This window comes from Siniperca chuatsi, linkage group LG20 (assembly GCF_020085105.1).
Source record: "Siniperca chuatsi isolate FFG_IHB_CAS linkage group LG20, ASM2008510v1, whole genome shotgun sequence".
NCBI lineage: Eukaryota > Metazoa > Chordata > Actinopteri > Centrarchiformes > Sinipercidae > Siniperca > Siniperca chuatsi.
Window position 1 is genome coordinate 13,473,626 of NC_058061.1, and position 11,212 is coordinate 13,484,837.

The 11,212-nt window shown below is 37.4% G+C and overlaps 1 protein-coding gene and 1 long non-coding RNA gene across 2 annotated transcripts; both read right to left on the reverse strand.

Moving 5' to 3' along the window:
- Positions 1 to 2: 2 nt before the first annotated feature.
- On the reverse strand, positions 3 to 6,942 carry sult1st6 (sulfotransferase family 1, cytosolic sulfotransferase 6). Its single transcript, XM_044179431.1, has 7 exons — positions 6,150 to 6,942; positions 4,981 to 5,109; positions 3,597 to 3,694; positions 3,237 to 3,363; positions 1,506 to 1,600; positions 1,238 to 1,418; positions 3 to 385 (listed from the first exon to the last, which is right to left on the reverse strand). Exons 1-7 carry the CDS (start codon positions 6,334 to 6,336, stop codon positions 273 to 275), a joined length of 930 nt encoding a protein of 309 aa, XP_044035366.1. The 5' UTR covers positions 6,337 to 6,942; the 3' UTR covers positions 3 to 272.
- A 1,522-nt stretch (positions 6,943 to 8,464) lies between these two features.
- LOC122867958 lies at positions 8,465 to 11,057 on the reverse strand. The gene is made up of 4 exons (XR_006376028.1): positions 10,916 to 11,057; positions 10,378 to 10,515; positions 10,120 to 10,223; positions 8,465 to 8,759 (listed from the first exon to the last, which is right to left on the reverse strand). It is a non-coding gene; the product is annotated as an uncharacterized LOC122867958 (long non-coding RNA).
- Positions 11,058 to 11,212: the final 155 nt, after the last annotated feature.

Genomic DNA, 11,212 nt, shown 5'->3' on the forward strand with positions numbered 1-11,212 from the left:
ACTTGTATTGTGGCGCACATTTTTATTGATCCTTTAAACACACACTTGGATGATTTTCCTCTATCTACACATCAGGAGGTGCACTGATTACAGTGTTTAACATCCAGGCTTCAGAAGTGAGTCAAACAAATGTATTTTAATTCATTCATTGTTTTGGTTTTTCGCTTGTGTCAAATTTTCTGTCAGTATTTCTGCCCTCTGAGTGCTGCACAGTGTCAGTTCATCGGTCTTTGGTTTGCAGAGCTGCATCAATTTGGAAAACCCAAAATCTGTTAGATGAGGGTCCTGAATGGTATATTCACTTCCTTCATTTGCTTTTCATAGTCTTCATCAAACATCTTTGATTGCTCGGGTGTGAAATGGTTTGTCCAATCACCTACTTCACCTGTAAAGAAAGAAAATGCAGAAGAGAATACAACAGTGTTAGATATATAAATGAATAACTATATATGTTGTAATTAGCAAATAACTGAGAAGTAAGTTCTTCAGTTATTTCCCCTAAAATAATCTACAACTAATGATTATCTTCCTTAACAATTAATCTGCCAATTATTTTCTCATTGTTGAATTGATTAATTGTTTGGTTTATGAAATGTCAGAAAACAGTGAAAAATGTAGTATTTCCAAGAACCCAAGCTGACGTCTTCAAATTGCTTGTTTCGGCTGAAAAAAAGTCCAAAACTCAAAGAAAGTCAGATTACTATACTACAAGAAAAATAATTTTTTATTATTATTATTAATAATAATAATAATAATAAAAAAAAATTACTTGAAAAAGTATCTAAAAAATGAAGAAATGATCAAAATAGTTGCCAATTAATTTGCAATTAATCAACTAATCATTAAACTAGTTGAGCATAAAGTTCTCATTGTCTATTAAAAAAAAACAGAAGCAAAGGCAAGAAATCCAGAAACCTCTAGGGGGCGCCACTGTACTGTAGAATGTGAAGTACAAGGAGAAGACAAAATATCATGATACAATCCAATACAATGACAGAGTAGTGAGTCCTGTCTGTTGAGTTTTTGTTGACAGAAAGGTTGACTTAACTGTGTTATAATATTATATTACATTATAAGCCATTCATGGTATTTTGTCAGCCCTCCTCCCTGTGCGACAAGATGTTCTTGATATTGTATTCCTAATTTTGAAACCTTGGTACATGCCCTGCCCTGCTCATTTCTAATCATTTTGATCAATATCTTGCTTCTGGACAAGGCTGGGAGCAGAGTGATTCACCTTTTCTCATGAAGGGAGATATGGACTGATCAAAAACAGGTGCTGGCACGCAGGAGTAGTTGGCCATCGGGTTCTCCTTCATGTTCTTAAAGGACGTGAGCTCCACAATTCGGCTGATGACCTCATCAGACACCGACAAGTCCAGGTACCTCATGATGCGCTCCACTTCACGGCGAGGATTCTGGGGGAGTAAATATGATGATAGGAGTGCGTACAACATGATTTGGTAATACTGAGTCGTTATATGTTATAGAAAGGTTCTCCTTACCTCTTTCATGTCCTCATAGAAGAGGTAAAGGATATTCCTCTTCTCTCTCTCCACCCAGTAACCTTTCACATGGTCATACCAGGACCCCCATGACACTGTAGAAACCAAATTCACTGAGCATCTTTCATTGAAACATTACTCCCACTACAGTTAAAGGTTTATGCCAACTGTGACCAATGAGCATTTAAGTAGTAACTAATGTTTTACTAATGTGAATAAATCATTTACTTATGTTTATAGGTCATTAACGTTTGGGTTGCCATGTTGTGAAAAATCCCTTTGGCTGGTGTTTTTGTAGTGAGTTCTTTAATTTTGATGCAATGATTATTACAAAGTGAGAAACCCATGAGTATCTATTAATGGATTATCAACATTTATAATTGCGGATATGATGGCGTATTAGAAAGTGAGACACTTTGAACCTGCAATTACTGATTTGTTTGGCCAATTGGGGCAGCAGAAACAAGCTGTAAACATAGCACTGACATGTTATCACCAACAGTTGCCTATATACACATCCAGCAGTTACGGAGCAGCATCAGCATTCATTTGAAGTCGTGTTTCTGGTTACCAGACAAATGTAAGTCCAAAATTAATTCTCTTTTTAGCTCTGTTGTTGGTCTCCACCAACTCCTGAGGGAAATATCTGGCTCTTTAGCTGCTAAATGCTCCATTATGTTCACCAGCTAGTCGCTAACTGTGTCTGCCTGCTGTTTGGTGCTGAGCAGGAAGTGTGCAGGTGGTTTATCAAAGCTATTTTGCTGAAAACAGCTGCCTGTTGTGGCCAAAAACAAAGGTATGAGAGCGGTGAGAGTGAACCAAAACAATACGCTGAAAGATACTAAAAATGCTCCCAAGAGTTGATGGGGAACTGCAGAGTAACATGATCATTCTCTGTAGGTTCATCACTACGAACGACACCTTTCACATACAAGTAGTCATGTTGTCAATTGTTAGCAGAAAAATATTGATTAGCCACTTTAATAAGTGGCTGTTTTTTACAACAGTCCTTAAGGTCTGCAGTTGCAAATGTTTATAGGTTGTTAATAAATAGATTTTGTTCCAGGTGGTGTGGAGCCCTTTCCCAGAAGATAAGTGTTCAAAAGGTCTTTAATTCATCTCCCTGATTAATTAAAAAGCTAAAAAGACACATGTCATGCTACAGGAGGTTGAAGGGATTTTTCACAATCTGGCAACCCAAAAGATGTTCTTACAACTCTCTGATCTGTAAAGCATTAGCAAACAATTTCTCACACATTAATAAAGGAATTAGTTACAACTTGTGAACCTTTAATAAAGGTGCCTCAATTAAAAAGTACAAAATACAAAAGGCAAAAAGGATTCCAAAGTCCTGACCAAAATTTTTTTAATTGCATCTGTGTCAGTAAAGTAGTTTACTGATTGTAATTGGACACCAAAGAAGAAATAACAAACCCTAAGCGTAAAAAATACAACAGCTGAAATTCTTTTGTAGATCTGATGGAACCTTTTCTTCTGAATGGTATTACCTTCACTCTGCTGCCTTGCAGGGTGCTGCTAATCTTGTCATGGCTATTGAGGCATACTAAGTTTCTCATGGTGAAAAACAGTGAGATAAGGAAACTAACTCATTCTTCTAAGGTGTCATGGATTGCAGAAGTCACCGGCCACTTTTACATGTTTACTTTTTTTTTTAAATACACAAGAACCTCTGGTAAAATGACACTCAGGAATGTGATTTAATCTACTTACACTCTCCTTGCATGAACTTGTGGATGTAACCCTCCCACGGCCCTGGCTCAGGCTGGGTCAGATTCATACAATCAAAGTAGTAGTAGCTCACCATGTTGTCTTTGGCATTGCGTGCCACGTAAATAGCCTTTACACATGATCAGGAGGGAGAGATGAAGGCAAGATTTTCAACAACAATCCAGAGAATTAGTAACCTAATGAGGCAGTTGCATGGTATTGTATTGTTAACCTCTCACCCCATTTGCTTGCATTGTATAACAAACCTTTCACCATATTAACATGCATTTACTGTTCAGTGTGAAGCAATACAAGTCACTGCAGGAATTTGCTCTCAGTTGAATCTGACAGATCAAGTCTTACCTTGCACTTGTTTTCCCAAAATCCAGGAGGCACCAACTGAAAAGGAAGATGTGTCTTGATAACTCTTGGGGGATCCATTTTCTTCAGAAGATCAAGGCCTGAAACATAAGTTCAGGGAAAAGGATATGTCAATCATTCAATCAATCCAACTTTATTTGTATAGCACTTTTCATACAAACAAAATGTAACTACAGCTACAGCGAGCAGCCACTTAGCTTAGCTTAGCTTAGCATAGCTTAGCTTAGCATAAAGACTGGACACAGGGGGAAACAGCTAGGCTGGCTCTGTCCAAATGTAACAAAATCCTCCTACCAGTACCTCTAAAGCTCACTCTCGCTGTTTCCCTGTTTCCAGTTTTTTTAGGCTAAACTAAGCTAGCTGGCTGCGGCTTCATAATTACCGTACATATACCGACATGAGAGTGGTATTAATCTTCTCATCTCAACAACAAAGCAAATAAACGTATTTCCCCAAATGTCAAACTATTTCTTTGACAGTCTAAGCTGCTTCCATCAAACCCCGTAGGCAGCCATTTCTAGCAAAATAACTCTGATAAACAAAGTACACGCTGTCCAGGGGAGCATATCTATGTTCCCAGCGTCCTGTGTTCCCAGGGTGCTAAGTTCCCTAATCCCTTAACCCTAACCCTAGAACTGGGGAACATAGGACCATTTGTCATGTTCCCTTTATGTGCCATATAAATCTGGGGAATGTAGGACCCTGGGAACATAGGAATGACCCCCTGTTGACCACCAAAGAGCAGAAATACAAAGTTAGCCACTAGCTAACACAGTCAAGCATCTAGCAAGGTAAAGAACCAACTCAGGAGATGGTGGAAACCAAAATGTTTGTTCATCAGGTGGTCAGAAACAAGACTCGAAATGAATGCTAAACTTTCTCCATGTCTGAAGAATGTGTAAGTAAGCCCTTAGTGGCCAAAAAATCAATTAACTTGTTTGTTTGTTTGTTTTTGCCACCAGCAGAAACTGCAGTCTTTACATGTTTGAGTCTGTCACTCAGCTGTTTGGGTATTTTGGCCTGAGGGAAATGTTTATGGGTTAATAGCTCATTAACCCTGATTAAAGCGGAAGAAACAAGCCATTATGAAAACATTCCTCCAGGAAGTGGATTTGTGAATTCTGACATGCCACAGTCAGACGTAGTTGGAGGATGTATTTGGATCAAAAGCTAGTGGACACAAAGTGCACTTGGAGTGGATATTTTGGACAGAAGGTGCAGAGGAAAATAGGAGGTGAAGTGGAAATAGCTCAACCCCTAAATATGAATTTATTTTAGAAATGTATTATCCATATAGAATATTGTACTTAATTAAAACTTGAAAATGCAGTCACACACATGCAAAGATAACAACATGACTACACACCTGAGGGGATGGGTGGTGGGGAGCAGATCTCTAGGAAAGGACTGCGGACAGGTGTGGGGGCTCGTTTGCAGACTTCAGCATCTCCGTTGTGAAGAAGCAGGTCAACTATTTCCTGGGTCCACGTGGTCCCTTATGTCCCAGAAACACAAATTAACACTGAGTTGAATGAATAGGATATTTTCCATGTATTGAATCTCACCAGTTTGAGGAGAAATCCCACCTTTCACCCACACCAAAATAAAATACACATTAACTCCTAGAAATGTGTCTTTTCCACTCTGTGACAATTTTATGTCCTGTCAGACACTGACCCACTTTCAGGGTGACACAAAGACTTGTCATTCTTTATGGCCTTAAACACTGGAAAAACAACAAAACCACATTGGCTAAATGACTTGTCAGGTGTCCACCTTGAAAGAATCAGGTTTGCTCTGAAGGACAAACTTGAGGATTTTAGGTAAATTTGTTCCCCCTTTATTGCTTTTCTGGAAGAAGTCCGTCTGGAGGATTGGTCTAGTGTGGTTGCTGGTTTGCTTGAATTTGTTTAGTTTATGTACCTTTTCTTTTATTTTCTGTTTGTTTTGTCAGCTTCACTACATGATGGGTGCATCATGTTCTGTGTTCTGTTATACTAGCTTTATTTCAGTGGTGGAAGAAGTATTCAGATCCTTTACTTAAGTAAAAGTAGTAATAAACAAGTTCATTGAAAATAAAAAGTACTTTAAAAAGGACAAAAGTATCAAAGGTAAAGGTACTCATAATCCTGAAAAATGACTCCTGTGAGTGTTAAACTATTATATATTATATTATTGGATTATTATTAATGTTGCATAATGTGTAAGCAGCATTTTACAGTTGTGGTTTGTCAAGGTGGAGCTAATTTGAACTATTTTATATAGTGTTGGGTAGTGTAATTCATTACAATGCATCACATTTTATAAGATTGTCATATGATTTGTGTGCAAACTCTTAATCTGAACAAGTAACTAAAGCTGTTAAATAAATGTAGTGGAGTAAAAAGTACAATATTTTCCTTTGACATATAGATAAGTGTAAAGTACAAGTGCTTTAAATTTGTACTTGTGTAAATGTACTTAGTTACCTTTCACCACCAGCTGTGTGAACACTATCAGAACCTCAATAAAAACACACGTACAAGTACAGAGTACCTGCTTTAGGGTAAGTGGCGATGAGGAGGTCTGAGGGGTCAGGACGGAAATCCCAGATGGAGTCCCAGTTCTTGGCGATGTAGCTCATGAGAGGAACTCCTCTGACAGGGATGAGAGGGAAGCGAGTGATGGAGGCGCTGGCCTTCTGAATGGCTTCGCTGTAGGACAACTGTCCCTCCTCTGACATGACTGACGCTGTCAAAAGTTTGCTTGAGAAAAACAAAGAACCAGAAGCCAAAATTCGACTGTGAAATGGCTCAAATGAGGCCAGTACAGTGGTTCTTCCTGAAATCCTGTCTTCTGCAGTTCCTCTCTCAGCTGGCTTTTGGTCCTTTGTCAAACATTCACGTCTGACTTGCTTTTGTACACCATAAATTCCAACTGTGTGCAGAGCTCTTCCTGCTTGATTGTCAGGCCCACAATCACTGTGTGTACATCCTGGTCACTCTCTCATTATCTCTTCCTTGTTTCCGTGTCTGCAGGAATCTTTAGGTTTTGTCTCCTCTTGATTCTTTGTGGTTTTCAGCCTAAATCCTCTCCAACATCTGAATCCAAAAGCAAGAATCTCTCAGTAGGCTCTCCCAAAAACAATCCCTCCTGAACTGCTTCAGTCACTGTAAAATGTGTTTCTTTTCGCCTTATTTCTATCTTTATAACCTGGCCGTCTGAGTGCTTGTACCAGGTTCTTGTCTGTGTGCGATCACTGGAACTTGCACAGGCAGACCTACACTAAAGTGCCCTTATGTAACATTCCCAGTTACGTATGAATTCCACTTATGCTCACAATACTATCTTAACTGCTTCCTCTGTAATTTGAGGAAGGGACAGGGGAGGGTCTTAACAGAGCTCTGCACACCACAGAGAGGCAAACTATAATCACACACAAAGAGCACAAAAGAGGTTGAACATTTAATCTGACAGCTCAACAAATGATTATGTTAACACTATTATTTCACTCATGCCACTTGCATTTCTTTCTCTTTTACGAAAGAGAACAATAGTTGTGTCACAGTGAGAGGCTTGAATTTGTCTCAGTATTTCATACAGATAAAAACTAACTTGTGAGAGAAAGAAAACATGTAGGCGCTCTCCGGCTGAAACACACCTTTGGACTTTTTAAGTCAACAAAATGATGACCTAATTGCAGTAAAAGATCGCTTGACAAAGGTCTGCTATTCTCATTTCAGCTTGTATATAGCTTGCAAAGAAGAAATATTTTATGTGTGTAGACATGCAACTGAAAAGTTAGCTGGACGTGTTCGGAGCGCTGTGTGCTCAGTTCAGCCAGAAGCAGCTGTTTAGAATTTACATTCCAGGATTCAAACACTCAATATCCTGCCAAAGATTGAAGCAATATTTTCAATGAAAATAAGCTCATCTCAACAGTAGAAACATTTAACAGCAGGCAGTCTGTTAGCAGAAACCCATTGGAATAAATGTTTAAAGCAACCTGAAGGATAATGCTTGAATTTTGAAATAAGTTAAATGAAGGATACAATTCTAAACAACTATAGTTTGCTTCTGTTTCGTTGTTTTTCTATAAAGATGAAGAAAGTTAACACAGAAATAAAAATAAATCACTGAATTCATGCTCTTTGCCTCCATAAGTTTTGAATTTACAAAACATACACAGTGTATTAGATGTTACAGTACAAAAGGCAGGTTTACATGTTAACAGCATTTACAGCAGCAGTCTCTTGTTGATTGATTCGGAATTACTTCGGCATTACTGTTGCTTGAGCTGACAGGAGCTAACTGGTTAAATTAGGTAGCATGTGTTAAACTTGCTAGCTTAAAAGAATCAGGGGGCATGTGATTGGCTGAAAGGTGAGAGGGCTGTGACATCACTGTCATGGAAAATGTTGTTATGAAATAAAACTTGCCAGAATGAAATAAAAACACATTTAAATAAAAATGTCTATACTGAAATAAATGTAGTGAAAATGAAGGCTTAAATAACATTTCAGAATGAGTTGAGTTTTAATAATTTCTTCAGTTATTTCACAAATTGTTGGTTCATTCATATTATTTTATACGATATATTTTTTAATAATGGCTTTTTTTATTTATTTAATATTGAACACTTTGGGGTTCCATATAGAACAACAAAAAAGTAACCCTAGCACAGACAAGTTTTACGCAAAGACATTAGTGAGCAGATCTGGCACTGGACTGCAGTGGCTACATGCAAGTACATGCTTTTGTCACCTTATGTGAATCATCTACAGCATCATGAGGAATTTTCTTTCCAAGAAATAGTCACAGACCTGAGAGGTACCAACACGCAATAAATACAGACAAATACTTGAGTAATCAAAGTAAATGGAGAGGTCACATTGTAATGTTTTCATGTACATTTATTAATTTTGCCCCTGGATTTACGGAACAAACAAATAGTTCCTTGTGTTGCGGAAGGACAAAATGTTTTTCACATATGTTTGTTTACATCACTTTATCCGGATGAAGGTTAAGTCACTAAAGATTACAGACTACAGATGCTTGCTCCAGCAACATCCTGATTTAAATATGTGTAGTTCCACACGTTCACATCTGAGAGCTCAGTGTTTTCTCTTGGCTAGTATGCAGCTCCACCAGAGGAGGAAAGTATTTCTGGAAACAAAACAGCAGTCAAATGAGATCCATTAATAAAACAACAGTATGGAACCATTAAAGATTAAGACAGAGAGTAAGAGTGAGTGAACTTGAGGTTAGGGCCATGTTTCTCCACAGTCACAGAAGGGAACAGTGAGGACGCAGGCGAGCAGTTCACTGTCACCACCTTCATCTCTAACACGATGTTCCTCCTGCATACAGTAAAGCTCACTGACAGCCAGGACTGTTAAAGATGCTGGGTTTTGTGAATCTCAGGCAATCAGAATGCAAGCCCAATGCTCAACGCTGATTTCTGGTCAGATCTGATGTGACTCACATGTTAGTTTTGAATGTAGCCAAAAACTCTCTATTATTCAGGCCTACACTAAACTTCTTACAATCATTTTTTAAATGGTGGGGGTAAACTTTGTTTTTCATGACTGTTAAAACAGTAAATAAATATAATTCATATAAAAATATAAATAATTTCCTAATTTGGTCAACAGAGATACTAAAGTCTCTTTTCTAGCAGTCATGCAACCACCGGGGGGGGGCACAGCTGAAAAGGGTTCCCTATGTACGCAGTCATTTTTACAACAACAAACCAAATAAATGGTTTGACAAAGCTGTACAATAAAAATACGTGATCCATTTCATAATTGGCTTTTTCCACCTGTTTGTTTCAAACATTTAAAAGAGATGAAATTAAGATTCATTTTAGAAAACAATGTTGATTTCTTTGTTATAGCATATTTGATATAATTGTTAATTTTATTATTAGTAGTAATTGTAGTAGTAGTGGTCGTAGTAGTTCTAATATTATTTATTCATTTTTTATGTTTGCATACTTTTAAAGGGGCACTCCACTTTTTTACACATAAAGGACAATTTACTCGTCATGATTAGTACTACTCAGTCTGTGAAAAGAGTTTGTTTTCTGTGTCAAGTCTGAGAAAGTCTTGAGTTTGGTATGAGACTCCAACTATTTGACAGGAAAGCTGCATTGTAAACTGGGAGTTTGAAAGATGAAGGCATCTAACTTGAAGTGAAGGTCTGACAAAAGCAATTTCTATAACTCATGTTTTGCCTTATGTTCACATTTGATTTGAACATGTGAAACACTTTTTCTCTCTCTTTTTTCATATTCATCATTTATTCATCATGTCCAAAACATGTTTCTTAAAAAACTTAAGAGAGCTGAACTTTCTTAAATTTAAGAGCATTTTTTAAGTCGTTAGAAATGTAACAAATAGTCTTCACTCCAAAATCTCCCTTTTGGCAGTTTGATAAATACATTTTATCTTAAATGGGAAAAAACATCATTAACATCATTTGGATTGAAATGGGGCAAAAAATATAAATAAAATTCTTTTGTTACCTGGTGTAAATCTTATGGAACATTTTGTTCCCCTCTGATTGGCATTCACTGCAGTCTGCAGCCTTGCAGGGTGCTGCTAATCTCATCATGGCCATACCAAGTATCTCAAAAGGAAAAACAGTAAGGTCAAGAAATCAGCTTATTTATCCATAGTGTCATGGATCCCAAAAGTTGAAGTAGAAGCTTTTTACAAATATTATCTGTTTGATTGAAGGTAAGCTGACACTCAGGAATGGGATTTAATGTAGGCATACTTACATTCTCCTCACGTGAATTTGTGGATGTGGACAGTCTCTTAATCTCATCTGTATATGTCTTTATCTACATCCTTTTGGATATAGCACAGATTTGAGCTCCTCTTCATTCCTTGTGGTTTTCAGGCAATAATTCCAAAATCTGAATTTGAAAGCAAAATCTTTCAATAAATTCTCCCAATGACAATCCTTCCTCAGCCCCAAGATGAAGATGAAGAGCCTCATCTACTCTAAAAGGTGGCCCAATTGCCCTCTTTTTACAACTAGTTTACAGAGTGTGTCTACACATTTACTTGTGTTCATTGCACTGTACTCAAGTTTTCTGCCACGAATAGACAGCAGTCCAGAGTTTACATTTCAGGAGTTCTGCACATTATTCTACCAAGAGAAAAGAAATGTTTTAATTGAAAATAAGTTCAGCTATATCAGTGGGTCAGTGTTTCTGTTCCAGCTGTTACAAATTACGAACAAACAAACACAGAGTATACATGGAAAAAAGAGCCTATATTATTGGCTTTTACAAATATTTTACAAATGCTCACCTGCTTTTAATAGTGCATTTGCACTCAAAAGTCCTAAAACAAAATATGCGTCTGAGAACAAATCAGATCAAACTGACCATTTCATCCTCTTTTATTTATTTTCCCTCTACGTTGTCTTGTTCTGTTTAATTGTTCAATTCACTCGTGTATTTGTTCTTCTTCTCAGATTGTGGCATTTATGGTTCTAGGAACAACACTGCGGATTGATTACATGACTCCAAGAAGTTGGAAAACATTTCTTTCTTCTCTTTTACAGGTTTTACGGTAGTAATATCTTAGAAACGGAAGTCGCCATGA